The sequence below is a fragment of the Geotrypetes seraphini genome, chromosome 13, assembly GCF_902459505.1.
Source record: "Geotrypetes seraphini chromosome 13, aGeoSer1.1, whole genome shotgun sequence".
NCBI lineage: Eukaryota > Metazoa > Chordata > Amphibia > Gymnophiona > Dermophiidae > Geotrypetes > Geotrypetes seraphini.
In genome coordinates, this window is record NC_047096.1 from 23842717 (window position 1) to 23859138 (window position 16422).

The window sequence follows — 16422 nt, forward strand, 5'->3', positions numbered from 1 at the left end:
GAAACTGCTCCATAAGATCATTGGCAGGAGCGATGCCCATTTCCTCCTGCTGGAACCTCCCCCATAGTCTACCTGGACCACACCAGTACCTTTTTTCTTTGGCCAGCTGGGGGGATGTTTATTCCCTTTGGCCGGCAGGCCAACCTCCACAGAAAGGTGGGCCTTCCCCTTCACAGTGCATCAAGGGATGAACCGGAGGGACCTAAGGCCTTGATTGGCCCAGGCGCTTAAGGCCTCTCCCATAGGAAGGATCTTAGGCACCTGGGCCAACCGGAATCTTAGACCTCTCTCCCAGTGCATTCTGTGATGCATTTGGAGTGGCCTAAGACTCCGATTGGCAACATTAAGGCGGTATATCAAATTTTTAATAAACATGAGAAACTTGAGATCTCTTAGACCACTCCCTTCCTATGCCACCTGGACCAATCAGGGCCTTAGGCTCCTCCCCGGTGCATTCCATGGTGCACCGTGAAGGGGAAGGCCCGCCATTCTGTGGAGGTTGGCCTGCCAGCCAAAGGGAATAAGCATCTCTCCAGACAGCCAATGAAAAAAAGGTACTGGTGCGGTTCTGGTGGGCTTGGGGGAGGGTAGGGGTATTCCATCAGGAGGAAGTGGGCATCCCTCCTGCCGATGATCTTAGGGGGCAGTTTCCAGCAGGAGGGACTGGGCATCCCTCCTGACAGGGAATATTGGGGGTGGGTGGGTTTCTGGCCTGCCAGGGGATGACTCAGGGGAGGGGAGTGGCAGCAGGAGGAATTGGGTACTTCTTCTACTGTGGACATTCTGGGGTGGGAGTGTAGCTTCAGGGGTTCTGGCAGGAGGGACTGCGCATCCCTCCTGCTGGGAGATTTCTCAGAGGGGATGGTTTCCCTACCGTGACCGCTAAACTGATCGCAGCAGGGAGATTCCTTTGCCACGATCAGCTTAGTGGCTACACAATTCTCTAACAAGCACATGTGACATGGACACTGGTTAGAGAATCATGGTAGTTAGGCAGGCTCAGGCGTTTGGCAATGAGGACAGACGCGATTCTATATAGGATGCTCATGTGCCCCGAATCTCTCTTGCCTGCCGCCTTGCTCTCTCCCGAATCTCTCCTGCCCTTCCCCACACAGCGAGCCCATGGTTTTAACCCGAGGGTTAAATCCACGGGCTCACTGGGCTAAAAAGTAAAGTAAAAAAAAAAAAAGTCACGGCTCGGATGGCTCTTAGACGCATGCCCAGACCATTTACAGATGGTCTGCGCATGCGTCGGGATCGCACCCTAGCGATCCATGCTGGCAGATGGGGTCGTTCCGCCGATTGCCCCCATTTGAATATTACTATTTGAAGAATCCATCGGACCTGCCTGGATCGGACACGGATCGGATCTAGCCCTAAATCTTTATTCAGTAACAAATAGTCCCAACAAGGATCCCTGTTTCGGCGTATAGATGACGCCTTCTTCAGGGGATAAATGGCAGAGTGCGAAACTCACTGCTGAGAAAACTCTTGGTTTGGAGAGCGGCAACACTGTTCAGTAATGTATTTCCACTCTCCAAGAGTTTTCTCAGCAGTGAGTTTTGCACTCTGCCATTTATTTGCTGGGACTATTTGTTTCTGAATAAAGATTTAATCATCTGTTGGAAAGACACCGCTCTTGCTTTTTTCGTTTGTCTGCAACATTAATACGGCAATGAGTTCCTGGCATTGAGGTAGAAATGTGCCTTTCCTTCTTGCATGCTGCGCTCCTAGTTTGTCTCAAAGGGGGCGAATGTTTTGGTTTTAAAGTCAAATGTTCTCTGTTGTGCAACACCTTTATTAACAGCCCTTCTTATCGTATCACGTGATTGGATTTATTTACTTTGTACTGTACAAGCCATGACAAGCCCTTCAGTCACCGCCTTGTTTTAAGAGTGGAAGGTCTTTTCTGCCATGGCTTTCACTATGCCTTGGAAGCTGAGATGGTTTTCGCTCTGTATTGCAGTCTGCACGACCTTACGGAATGGTGCAGCTTCAGGTTTGCCGCCTCCGTGTGACAGGTAACGCATTTCCAGTGTGCTTCAGACAAGTGCAGACTAGGCACTAGTGGTTGTTACCCGCGGCTAGCCACGGGTAACCCGCCGAAACGGGGAAATAAAATAGTAGTTGCTACGGGGACAAGGCCATTCACTGCCCCGTGGAGCTGTGAATGGTCTTGTCTCGCAGTGAGGCAATCGAGGATCGCGCGGTCCAGCAGCTCCCACCCGCCCAATCGCAGCGTTTAGCCAGCTTCCTCCCTCCACCTCATCTTACATTCCGAGTTTGCTGGCTTTCTTTCTCGCCGAGCCGCATCTGAGTTGCTCAATCTTCTCTGCTGCAACTTCTGTTTTCTGTTGCGTCATGGCAGAAGAGTGAACAACTGAGCAGCCGCGCATGGGCGGCTTTTTGAAAGCGCGCGGCTCGGCGAAAAAGAAAGCCGGCAAACTTGGAATATAAGATGAGGTGGAGGGAGGAAGCTGGCTAAACGCTGCGATTGGGCGGGTGGGGTTGCTGGACCGGTGTTCCCGGCTCACACTAGGAAGGAGGGAGTGAAAGGGAAAAAGATTCTGGGCCAAGGGGATGAAAAGGGAAAGAAAGAAACCCACAGCAGGAAAGAAAGGGGAGGACAGGCAGGTGAGCCAGATGCTGGAAGCAGGGGGGGGGCGGGGAAAGAAGCTAGATGGAGTTGAAAAGAAGACACACTGGTATGGAAGAGGAAGATAGGGGAAATCTGAACACAGGAAGGTAACAGAAAGAGGGGAAATTATGTGCATGGGGCATAAGGACAGAGACATAAAGGGGACATGCCATGGGGATGGTATATGGACACAGGGGGGGGGGGGCAATGCCAGATACATAAGCACATAAGCATTGCCTCCGCTGGGTCAGACCAGAGGTCCATCATGCCCAGCAGTCCGCACATAGGGGAAATATTAGAAATGGAGGAAATAGGAACACAGAAGCGAGATGGTTTGTGGGGATGGGACAGGGACCGAGCTCGCAGGCTCCAGCGGCTTGCACAAATTACATTGTAACGTGCCACAAAAATAAGAGGGAGGGAGGTAGATAGATAGGCCACACGAGAGGAACTGAAGGGTGGTAGAAAGGAACAGATGGTAAAGGAGGGAAGGGTGGTGGTGAAAAGGAATAGAACAGACATTGAAAGAGGGTAGAGAGGAACAGACCCTGAAGGGAAATGTGGAAGACAGAGTGGGGAGAAGACGCTGGAAGGGAAGAAGACAGATGCCAGTCTATGGGGGAGTGGAGGGAAGAAGATGGGTGCTAGACCAATTGTGGGAGGGGGTGAAGGGAGAGGCACAGTAACAGCAAATGGAAGACGCAGAGAGAAGACACACAGTGGATGGAAGGAATTGAATGAGAAGATGTGGAAAGCAGAAACCAGACAACAAAGGTAGAAAAAAAAAATTATATTTATTTATTTATTTTTTGCTTTAGGATAAAGTAGTATATTAGTTGTGTTGATAAAAATTTATAAACAAAGCCCTGCCAGCTGAACATCTCTTTCTCTAGTTCAGCAGCCAGAACTTTGATTTATAAGGAAGGAATAAGCTAAATATTGCAGTTCTAAGGCTTATATGAATGCCGCGGGGACGATGACAGGGCGGTGAAGGGGATGGCGGTGACGGTGATGGGGCGATGAAGGGGATGTTGGGCTGGGGATGGGGCAGTGACGGGGACAGATTTTTTCCCCGTGTCATTCTCTACTAGGCACTGCTCATCCAAATTCCTCCCTGCATTCTATGCTTAATCAGAGGTTGGCCATCTTGGATCCCAAAGAGAGCACGAGCGGAGCAGCAGTATTTGCCCGTGGGCACGCCTCGAAAAGGTGCAAATAAAAGATGAGAAGGATTAGGAGTATAGTTATCAAGAAAGCAGCATGACATTAATACTCTCAATTGCTGCAGGGAGTGAATAGCAGAACAGGGGGAGGAAGGCTGGAGGTGGGGATTATAGTGTAAGGCTAGAAGGGAAAAGGGATTGGGATAACATAAGAAGGAGAAACTCGTAGGTACTTCCTGGAGCCTCTTGAGCTTGCTTCCTTTTTCACCATTGTTAGCTTGCTGTTATTTATTTATTTTCTTTTTATACAAAACAGTTGGGGAAAATGTTGAGGGATGACTATTGACGTAATCCAAAGGGAGATTCTGTTTCAGCAAATCTCTGGGTGACTGTCAACGTGCATCTCCATTTGGGCTTGAACCATCCTAGGGACACAAGTGCCAAGCTGTAAGGAGGCTCTGCATCATTAAAGGACAATGACCAACACAGCTTTTTTTTTTCTTAATCTTTATTGATTTTAAAACTAAAAACAATGCCAAACAAATAAAGAACAGTAGGTATTACAAACAATGCACTATTATCTGTACAGGCAACTTATATATCATTCAAGATTTCAATATCATATATTAAATAATAATACATTTTAACATAATATATGATTTAAATAATTCATAAAGTTACTTAAATAGCACCATCAGTATTTATTTATTTCCCTCCCTTCCCCCCTTCCCCCCATGGATGTGTATAGGAAATGAATAAAAGAAATATTATCATACCTCCATAAATTTAGTTAATGGGCTCCAAACTTTATTAAATACACCACTAAATCCCCTGCATTCCGCATTTATTCTTTCATATTTGTATGTAGTGCATACCTTCACCCACCAAAACGTGTAGCTTATTCTGTCATGATTTTTTCCAATTACTCATGATCAATTGCATGGCTATGCCCGTCATGATCATAAATAGTCTATTTTTATATTTATCTAGAGTGGGTTTCACATGTAATATCGTTCCACAAATTATAACCTCATATGATAGTGGAACATTCAAATCCAAAACTAAATTTATTTGTCCCCAAATTGACTTCCAAAATATAAATGGACAAAAATATAACAGATGATCCAAAGTCCCTATATCAATATGACAATGCCAGCATCTATTAGACTTAGAACTATCTATTTTATTTAATTGAACTGAGGTCCACAAAATCCTATGTAACAAAAATAACCATGTTTGCCTCATAGATGCTGATGTTGTACATTTCAATCTCCAAGTCCAAATTCATGGCCAACGAGACACAGAAATATACCAACACAGCTTTGACAAAACAAACACAGGCTGGAAGGGAAGCTCAACATGGAATATTGTCTCCAGGCAGTTTGTTCTTAAATCTTTTTGTGGCATTATAGCTTAAAATACTCATAATAAATAGTTTGGTAATTATTTTGTCAGCATTTCCCCCCAAACAGTTTGCACGTGAAATGTTTTGACAGTATTTAAAGCTGGAGAAGATTTTCTACATCTGTATGTTGGTTGTTTTAGGGGGGTAAGAATTTATTAGGCTGGTGGAAGTTGTACAATTTTGATAGCAGCTATCAAGAAGTTAGAAAGTCAGTTCTATTAAAAGCCAAATTAAATTATATGAATTTGGAAGTGTTGTTTATCCTTCATTTTGTATCTATTGTGTGCATTTGTGTCTTCAAAACTGTAAGAGTGCTGAGCAGGCCAGACTGAAAATGTAGGTGTCCATACAGACCTTCTTGTTAAAAAGTTTGACATTTCATTAGAAGAACATAAGAAATGCCGCTGCTAGGTCAGACCATCGGTCCATCATGCCCAGCAGTGCGCTCACGCGACTGCCCTTTGGTCAAAGACTAGCGCCCTAACAGAGACTAGCCCTACCAGCGCATAATGAAACAATTAATACTTGTGTAAAATATTGGTAGGCATCCTATACAACTAGCAAGCATTTAGATGTTTTCCAATCCATTTTCTACCCACTCCTTGGTAATACAGCGATACTACTATAAATAATCATTTCTGTAGCACTTCTAGACATATGCGGCACTGTACAACAAAACACAGAATAGACAATCCATAGAAACATAGCAAATGACGGCAGAAAAGGGCCATAGCCCACCAAGTCTGCCCACCCTATTAACCCTCCCCCAACTACTCACCTAGGGGTTTCACTCTGATGGCATCACCTCTACACTACCCTCGTAGAGATCCGACGTGGGCATCCCACTTTTTCTTAAAATCTTGCCCACTGCTGGCCACGATCACCTGTTCCAATGGTCAACCACTCTTTCTGTGAAGAAATACTTCCTGGTTTCTCCATGAAATTTCCCGCTCCTGATTTTCAGCGGATGCCCTCTTGTGGTCGAGGGACCTCTGAGATAGAAAATATCATCTTCCACCATGATACGACCAGTGATATACTTAAATGTCTCAATCATGTCTCCCCTCTCCCTACGTTCTTCGAGAGAGTATAGCCGCAATTTGTTCAGCCTTTCCTCGTACGTGAGATCCTTGAGCCCCGAGATCATCCTGGTGGCCATTTCCTGCTCAAAGGACCTTACAACCTAGTCAAGACAGACAAACTGGACAAAAAGGTGCCTCAACACACAGTGGTCAGGTGGGGGAATTACCGAGGGAACGATAAGACAGATATTATTGGTGCTTAGCAGATGGGGTTGGAGTTTTCAAATTGAAAGCAGTTTCATAAAAGTGGGCTTCGAGTCTGGATTTGAATACTGCCAGAGATGGAGCTTGACGTACAGAGTCAGGCAGTTTATTCCAGGCATATGTTACAGCAAAGTAGAAGGCAGTGGCATAGTAAAGGGTCTTCTAAAGTAAGTTGTCTTTGTAGCTGTTTATCTTCTGGACTAGCGATCAAGTGACTAGTATCTCTCTCTCAGAATGCCCTATTAGCACACATTGACGTTAGCGTATATGGTCTGAAAGGGGGTTCTGCTATTTTAAGCTCCATGTCTGTAAGAGAAAAGCAAAAGTGTAGGGGTACAAGGGTTTCCAGGGGACTGCAATTCATGGAAGAATCTCACTGTTCTCCTTTCCTTCCCTGAAAGGCTGCCTCTACAAGAAATTTCTCGATAGATCCCTTGCATTCCAAGTGGGCAAATGGAACAAATGCCTCACAGCACTCATCTCCAATTCCCCCTCCTACCAAATGTTCAGGAAATCAATCAAAACCTACCTTTTTGATAAATTCCTCTAACTTCTCCCCCCCCCTCTTCCTTGCCTCCTCCTCGGACCTTGACTTACCTCAGACTCTCGACTCCTCCAATCCTGTCAGCCACCAAATGGCTTAACAAAATGGATCACCCTATCCAACTAATCACCCCTTCTTTGTTACCTCCCTTACTTAATGCCTCTGCTCGGCTTTATCGAACTCCGCAGTATATATCACCGCCGTATGTAACACTACTGTATGAACTCCGCTATATAAATGCAACTTATAACAAATGTAACTTCTCTGAAAAATAACTTCACCGTAAATGTAGTGTCGCCGAAAATGTAAATGTAGCTATGCCAAAAAAAAAAAAAAAAAGGGTAACTTCGCTGTAATGTACAGTCTCTTCATCTGTTAACCGCATAGAACTTCCATGGTAATGCGGAATACAAAAATAAAGTTATTATTATTATTATTATTATTATTCAATTCAGTCCTTATCTCCTCAGCCCAATTTACTGCACTGGGAATCTCCTGAAGCAGGTCCAGACTGCCAAAGTATTTAGTGATGACAAACATTTTGTGGACATGGGTCTGCGTGAATCTCCAGGTGAGTTGGAGCAATCAAAAAAAAAAAAAAAAAAAAAAAGTAGGCCTTTTGCTTATGCTTTTGAACTTTATAAATAGCTGAGCTGTAATTTGTGTTCACTCCAAGCAAGATCTGTGAATACGTACTAATGGGAAAATCAGGTGGATCAAATTCTTTCTCCAGACCTCTGCTTCTTTCTCTCACTTTAGATATTTCTTTCACATGAAACAGCATGTGAATCCTGGCCCTAGCACAAGGGTTCATAGACAACGGCGCGAAAGGCAAAAGCGCACGCCGACAATTGAGCGCAGCGCGTGCCGCCGCGCTGCTCTAAATTACAGTTTTTAGGTGCTCCGACGGGGGGTTTTGTTGGGGACCCCCCCCCACTTTACTTAATAGACATCGCGCCGGCGTTATGGGGGGTTTGGGGGGTTGTAACCCTCCACATTTTACTGTAAACTGAACTTTTTCCCTAAAAACAGGGAAAAAGTGAAGTTTTCAGTAAAATGTGGGGGGTTACAACCCCCCACACTCCCCACAACGCCCCCACAACGCGGCGTGATGTCTATTAAGTAAAGTGGGGGGGTTCCCCCCCACGCCCCCCCCGACGGAGCACTAAAAACAGTAATTTAGAGTGGCACGGCGGCGCGCGCTGTGCTCAATTGTCTGGGCGCACCTTTGTCCCGGCGCGCTTTTGACCTGACACCTAGCACAAGGGTCTTTATCCCCCTTCAGACTGATGTTGAAAGTGCATATTGGTGACAGTCCAATTGTAGATGCATAAGAGAGATTTAGTTTTGGTCCTGTTTATCTGTACAGTAACATTTATTGCCATATTGGCAACATTAATATCACGTCAAGCTGATCTTTTGACACACTGACAGTTTAGTGGCGCTGGCGCTTGAAGGAATCCATTTTTTTAAAATGATTCTTGTTCTTTATGCCTTGCAGAACAAGTCTTACAGAAGTTCCAGAAGTTGGTGGAATCATGTCCAGACGGGAAAGTTAGCAGAAATCAATTGCTTCAGTTTATCAACTTATTTTTCACTCCTCCTGGTCAGGAGTTTGAACCTTGTACCCTACAAGACTGGCATGAAAAGTATAAATACGATCTCCACCCCATTTATTACAGGAAACTAGTGAAGAGCTGTCTTTTTAAGTCAGCTGACATCCCTCTTTGGTGCAAATCGTAATCGGGGCAGGCAGAGAGCAGGGCGGCAGAAGGCAGGGCAGTCAAAGGACCTCAGCGATTGGTCCTCAGCAGTTGCTTATTTTGAATCGGCCAGCCCAGTCGATGTTGCTTTTTTTTATTTTAGTGAACGCCGTTCCCCCTCATTTGCATGCACGGATCGGAGGATGATCAGGACAGAGGTTAGTGAATCGAGACTGAGGGAAATCGGGTTGCAAAGGGCTCACAAACCGATCGGTACATGATCGGTTTGCTTAGTGAATCTAGCCCCTAAATGTATTGGCCCGTGATTTAATATATGCTACTATGTTGTAGTAGGTGACCTGGTTTCCCCCCCCCAAAAAAAAAAAAAAAAAAAAAAATCCAACTGATCATGTTATTTCTAATACCTAGAAATCAATTCCATCATGAAACTGAGGGGAAAAAAAAATCTAATGTACCCCGTACTCGGAGGCACTGGCTTACAGAATATTGCTATTCTTGGCAGTTTCAAATTTGGATGGCCCAAAACCTAGTATGTTTCTTGCCTCTAGGGAACTCTACTGAACTGCTGTTCCAGGTCTCCCAGGGCCTCTTGAAGTCAGTAGACTGAAGTTGAAGTTTGGAATGCACTGCTGTATTGGCTCAAATTTTTATTTTTTAAGGGATGGAAGTAATATACCACCTTTCTCTGTGGTTACAATCAAAGCAGTAGTATAAGTACTCATTTTATACCTGGAGCAATGGAGCTGCACTGGGAATTGAACCCAGTTCTCCAGGTAGTTGTTATCTGCTATAATAAAACCCTTAGCGCACATGCGCAGTTGAAACTCGGTGCGGCTGTGCTTCGCGTTCCATGTCTCTATGTCACCGCATGTTCAGTAGAGTTGAACTCTGCCTGCGGCGGTTTCCCCATTGCCCTCCCTCAGCAACACTGCAAGTGTCATGCTGCTGACCGCATGGGTCCCTGCCCCACCCCCGAAAAGGTCCGCCGAAGCACCTGCACACGCGGGACAGTAGCCGGAGGCGGTCAAAGGCCACGGTGCTATCCTGTCGGCTCCCACACACAACCCACTCCTCCCACGGCCCGGAACACTTACAGTAAAAAAAAAAATAGACACATATTCTTGTCAATCACAATTAGGCGCCCATCTCAGAATCATGCCTAACTGAAACTTAGGGACTTATTAGGCACTAACAATGTAGGCCAGGGTTCTAAAAGCTTACATTATAGGTGCCTATGGGCTAGATTCACTAAACAAACCGATCATGCACTGATCGGTTTGCGACACAATTCCTCTGACCCAATTCACTAACCTTAGTGCCAATTCGATTCAGATCCGTGCATGCAAATGAGGAGAAACGGCATGCAAAGTAGGAAAGGCCGTGATTCACTAAACAAAAATCTTGAATACCGACTGGGCCGGTCGATCAACAAGAAGCAACCGCTGGGGACCAGTCGCTCACCTCCTCTCTGACTGTCCTGCCAGCTGTACAGCCCTGAAATAAACCTGCTCTCTGCCGCGACCTGCTCTCTTCCTCCCCGACTGTCTCTCTGCCTCCCCCCCCACTCTCCTGCTCTCTGCTGTGACCTGCTCTCTTCCTCCCCGACTGTCTCTCTGCCTCCCCCCCACTCTCCTGCTCTCTGCTGCGACTTGCTGTCTGCCTCCCCGACTCTGGAGTTACGAGTTGCCACACAGCGCTGCCCTGCTTCTGCCCCGGCCTTCCCCCCCCCCAGTGTGAGCCCGTGGTTTTAATCCGTGGGTTTAAAGCGGGTTTAAACCACGGGCTCGCTATAAAAAGTTAAAAGTAAGATGATCCGTGCACAGGATTAGAACAGTACCGGAGGCAAGAAGGGGAAGGAAGGCAGGAAGGGACATGGAGGAGAGTCGGGGCAAGTTAAAAATAATAATAAAAGAAAAAGGACAGCAAACACATGTGCAGATCATCTACAGGCAAAGTAGATGGTCTGCGCATGCGTCGGAATTGCTACTCAGTGATCCGTGTAGTCGGATGGGGGCGTGCCTCCGAGTGCCCCCATTTGAATATTCTTCCTTCCTGAATCGATCGGCCCTGCCTGGATTGGGCATGGATCAGGCAGGTTAGTGAATCGGGCCCTAAGTATTTTAGAGAATTGCACCTAATGGCGTCTAAATCCTTCTCTGCCCCTAAACACACCTATTATGGAGTTAGGCACCTCGCTTATGTAGAAATGTTTTTTTCAATAATGAGCTTATTAAAACTCATAATTGAAGCCAACGGAGTTCCTTTCATTACTTTGAATTATGATGTTAACCGCTGTGATCCTTTTTGGCTAATTAAGATTCAAATTTCAAGTTTTATTTTAGTTTGATGAATCACTTATTTAGTTTTACTAAGCAAGATATAACATTAATTTAAAAAAATATAAACATATGTTTAGACATACCATTTAAAATAATGGGTTAAACCAACAGACTTACAGACTAATTAGTACACAAGGTAAAAAGGGACAGAACTACAATTCAATGCTTTAAAGTACAGAGGAGAACCATAAATGGAAAGAACATTAGGAGGGGAAAAGTGAAAACCTGGAAGCGGTATATAAAGATTTTTAGTAAACATAAACCATATACTAAAACAATATCCACTAATGAACCACAATTCATAGACCGGTTGCTTATACCTCACACTTCAAATCGCTCCCTCCGATCTGATTCACAAGGGTTGCTTATGGTCCCTTCATTGAAAGTAATAGGAACTAGACGTCATGACATTTTTTCAGTCATGGCACCACTTACCTGGAATTCTCTTCCTTTATATATTAGAGAAATTAAGGATCTCAACCTATTTAAAACTAACTTAAAAACTTTTCTTTTCAAAATTACATTTAATCTATAAAATTAACCATTTCCCTACGATCTAATCGGGGACTTCTTTATTAGCAATATCCCAATCCATATGTTCTACCCTCCCTACTACAACCTCTCTTTCTCCCCTATGGGAAACAACAATTTGTAACTTTACCTCCTTTTGTTTTTTCCTAATGTATCTTAGTTTGTCTGTATTGTCTGTCTATCGTTGCCCCTTTTTATTTTAAGTAATATTATATATTTTAATGTTATATGTTAAATCTTTTTTTTTTATTTTTATTTTATTGTAATTCGCTTAGATTATAATAAGCGAAACATCAAATTTAAATAAACTTGAAACTTGAAACTACTAATTAAGTTAGGTGCCTAACGTAGACGCCCATGCGGCACCTGTCTTTAGGCGCCTTTTATAGAACTTCCCTCTCTCTTCTCTGCGTGATTCACAAGTTGCCTATCACACGTATATCTTCTGTAAACCTAACGTAACCCAAAGATTGCTCATCATCTTGATTGTAAACCACATCGATTCCTAGTTGAAAATTGTGGGATATAAGAAACTGTATGTGGTAATAACCCCAGTATACAAGTGTTTGTTTTGTTTTTATTTTCCAGTCCTAAGATCTTGGCGAAGATTTCTGATAGTAAGCTACGGAGATGGGCCACAAATCTTCATGCTTTGTGGAAGAGTCTGGGAAGGAAGGTACCAGAATATGAACAGATACTTTGCCTTTCACTGTACAATAAACGTGTGCCTATGTTCTGTCCACCGAAGTTAGCTTTTTGGCAGTAGGAGCAGCCTTCTACTTTCATAGGTAACAGGTCTTGTTTAAGACGGGCCCCTCAAATGCCTGAAATGACCAGTACTGATGACAGCATTACTATATGACAGCCTTAGTTACCAAACTGGGAATATAGTGTGGTAAAAATTATATGGCATGAAAGCTTAAACTTCAGCTGTCCTTGCTTAACTTTCACCCCCATAACCTTTGCACTAACAGGACTTAGGGGAGGGATGGACTGTCACCTGCAATGACATGGAAAATGTCAACAACATATCCCAAATCACTACGTGTTTTAAACCTAAAAGGAAACAGAAAAAAAACATGAAAATGAATGTGTGCGTTTCATTTGCTGATAAGGCGCACTCTTAAGAGTGCGCTTTGTCATCGAGAAAAGGCGGACCCTTTCCAAAAATGCACATTCCTTTCCCAACAGTGCACCATTATGCATGTGCAAATAGTGTGTAAATGCACTTAAGAGAGTAAGAGAGTGAATGCTCTTTTGGAAAGAGTCCACCATTTTTCCAAATAGACACATATTTTTGAAAGCATGCATCAGAACATAAGAATTACCATACTGGGACAGACCGAAGGTCCATCAAGCCCAGTATCCTGTTTTCATCCCAGGTCCCAAGTACCTGGGTAGTTAGATCCCAAGTGGTAAAACAGATTTTATGCAGCATATCCTAGGAATAAGCAGTGGGTGGGCTAACTTGAATAACTAAGCTACCTGTGAAATGGTGGAGGGGCACATAGAATATGTGTGTGTGTGTGTGGGGGGGGGGTGCAATATAGATCAATAATCTTTCTGAAACGTTTATCTTTTGAGATTAAAGAAGATGTTAAAAATCACCCTGAGCTTCATTCTCAAATCTACGTCCCATATCCTGTGGTGGTGCCTGGTGGGCGATTCCGTGAATTTTATTACTGGTGAGTGACGTGGGAGCACAATTCTACTGGATGTAAAAGTGAGCTTGATTGGATGAGACGGTGTATCAGTACAAGGGACTGGAGTCTTGAGGCCATTTAATCAGTTCTGGATGCTAACTTCCAAACTAACACACTGGTCTGTTTTAATCCTAACTATAGGGACTCGTATTGGATAATCAACGGGTTGCTTCTGTCAGAAATGCGGGACACTGCAAAGGGAATGATAGCAAACTTCCTGTACCTTGTGGAAAAGTGAGTTATTGTGAAGGACAGCAGTAAGAATTAAGAATGAGAAACTGACAGGGGTGGGCAGCTTTACGGCCTGCCTGGCCCTGCCCTGTTCTTGCACACCAAATAAATCACAGAGTCATGGAGTCACTGCAATCTCATCTACTCATATTATTATTGAGGACCGTATGGGGTATCAGACAACCCGACAAACCGCTTAGTTTGAAGGGAGAGATTCTTCATTTGCCCCACGGAACCTCCTCCTCCACATTTCTTATTACTGTTTTTTCTATTATTTTTTCTTTTTCCTTTCAGTGATAATTATCTTATCATTTCATATGAATTAGACTTATTTTTCATGTAAGTTAGACTTATTTAAAGTTACTTAGCTTTCAGCATTTAAGCTTTAAGGTCATTCCCCTGAACGCCAACGCGTTTCGGATGTCTTTGTCAAGGCGACATGGGGAAGCTGAAATACCAAGAAACAAAACATTGCCTTTCTAAGCTGGTTGGCGGTACGCTGTGTATGTTCACAAAAAATTGTAAGTAATATATCTGAATAAAGGGAGGGTTCGGGTTGTCCTAAAAAATTTTTTGTCTAGTTGGAAGCCTTAACCCTAATGTTTTGTTTCTTGGTATTTCAGCCAGGGCTTCAGCAGGGGAGTTCTTCATCACTTTAACTTCCCTCACTGTTACTCCAGGTCTAGAAACATAGAAAGATGACGGCAGATAAGGACTACAGCCCATCAAGTCTGCCCACACTATTGACCCTCCCTATTAAGTCTAATGACCCCCTTAAGTATAATTGTAATTATACTGCCACTCTACTGACCCGCTCTTTCAAGTCTATACCCTAGTGACCCTATCCCTTGGCATGACCCTCGTAGGGATCCCACATAGGTATCCCATTTATTCTTGAAGTCTGAGATGCTGCGTGCCTCGATCACCTGCACTGGAAGCTTGTTCTAATGCTCAATCACTCTCTCCGTGAAGAAGTACTTCCTGGCGTCACCACAAAACTTCCCTCCCCTGAGTTTGAGTGGATGACCTCTTGTGGTCGAGGGTCTCTTCAGAAGAAAGATATCATCTTCCACCTCGACCCGTCCTGTGATGTACTTAAATGTCTCAATCATGTCTCCCCTCTCCCTACGCTCTTCGAGAGTGTAGAGCTGCAATTTGCTCAGTCTTTCTTCGTACGGAAGATCCTTTAGCCCCGAGACCATCGTGGTGGCCATCCGCTGAACCGATTCAATTCTGAGCACATCTTTGCGGTAATGTGGCCTCCAAAATTGCACACAGTATTCCAGATGAGGTCTCACCATGGCTCTGTACAATGGCATCATGACTTCAGGCTTCCTGTTGACGAAGCTTCTCTTGATACAACCCATCATCTACCGTGCTTTAGATGAAGCCTTCTCCACTTGAGTGGCTGCTTTCATGTCAGCACTGATGATTACTCCTAAGTCTCGTTCTGCCGTAGTCCTGGTTAAAGTTTCTCCATTCAGGGTGTAAGTTCTGTAAGGATTTCCGTTACCGAGATGCATGACCTTACATTTCTTGGCATTGAAGCCCAGCTGCCAGATCGAGGACCAACTTTCTAAAGTACGCAGGTCTTGCTCCATAGCATTCTGTAGATTATAGCCGTTTACTATATTGCATAGTTTGGCGTCATCAGCGAATAAGGCATCATTCGTTCCACATGAGGAAAGAAAGAAGCCTCCTTTCCAGTTAGGTTTGTCCTTCTGGGTTAAAGAGGGGCCTGCCTTTGATCCGAGCTCATTGAAGCCAGATCTGTGCTGAGGTTTGCCGCTGACTCCTCCGTTCCTCCCAAAGCCAAAGGTACTTCTGGCACATGGTGAGAAGCGGTCACCAGTATAGTTGTCTGGATTAAGCAAATGGAAGTTTCGGGTGCTGGAGGATCTGGCCGGGGATTTCCTTTTCACTTACCCATAAGCGTAGAGAACACTAAGGTAAGCCGCTCTGACCAGGGAGAGCTCTCAGCTCATGCATCTGTCTCCAATGCCATCTTGGTCAGGATGTTTTCATTTTTTAAAGAAATATCTTGGGGAACCCTGGAGCTCGTTATATCTTTTGAATTTGGTATCTTCAAGGAGGAATACATTTGTTTTTCCTGTAAGATGCTGTATGCACACCCTGGCTTTCTTGGTTTCCATTTCTGTTTCCCTTAGTTGACATATGGTGAAGTTCTGTCTATTTATTTATTTGATGTTTTCTGTCCCATTCTCCCCAATGAGCTCTGAACGGGTTTACAGGTTAACCCAGGGGTAGGGAACTCCGGTCCTTGAGAGCCTTATTCTAGTCGGGTTTTCAGGATTTCCCCAATGAATATGCAAGAGATCTATTTTCATGCACTGTTTTCAGTGCATATTCATTGGGGAAATCCTGAAAACCCGACTGGGATACGGCTCTCGAGGACCGGAGTTCCCTACCCCTGGATTTAATATACAGTTAACAGGTTACAATTTGCCATAGTTACAGTGCAAGATTTTTAAATACAAGTTTTTATCCTACCTCAACACATACTAATTTGTGTGTGTAACCATGGTGAGGTATTCGATTGGTATGTAATATGTTAATATAAATACTAAAGCTGTAAGGGGTTAATCTGAAAGACTAATACCCTCTTCTCTATCAGATATGGAATGATCCCAAATGGAGGACGAATATATTATCTACGTAGGAGCCAACCCCCTTTTCTTACACTAATGATGGACTGTTATATGAATAAATATAATGACTATGAATTTCTCAGGTGAGTACATTTCTTTCTGCTTCTCTCTCTACGCCTAACTCCCAATATGCGCTAACTATAATGCTGTAATGAAACTGAAGATATAATCACCATTTTTGAGGTACCT

At 44.1% G+C, this 16422-nt stretch overlaps 1 protein-coding gene across 1 annotated transcript in view; it reads left to right on the forward strand.

The window, feature by feature from the left end:
- The first annotated feature begins 1860 nt into the window (after positions 1 to 1860).
- Positions 1861 to 16422, forward strand: part of TREH (trehalase) — a 29632-nt gene continuing 15070 nt past the window's right edge. The window contains exons 1-7 of the mRNA XM_033918559.1: positions 1861 to 2021; positions 7507 to 7607; positions 8538 to 8685; positions 12219 to 12306; positions 13215 to 13315; positions 13475 to 13567; positions 16200 to 16316. Of these exons, the coding sequence (XP_033774450.1) occupies positions 1915 to 2021; positions 7507 to 7607; positions 8538 to 8685; positions 12219 to 12306; positions 13215 to 13315; positions 13475 to 13567; positions 16200 to 16316 (755 nt within the window). The 5' untranslated portion in view covers positions 1861 to 1914. The remainder of the gene's footprint in view (positions 2022 to 7506; positions 7608 to 8537; positions 8686 to 12218; positions 12307 to 13214; positions 13316 to 13474; positions 13568 to 16199; positions 16317 to 16422) is intronic.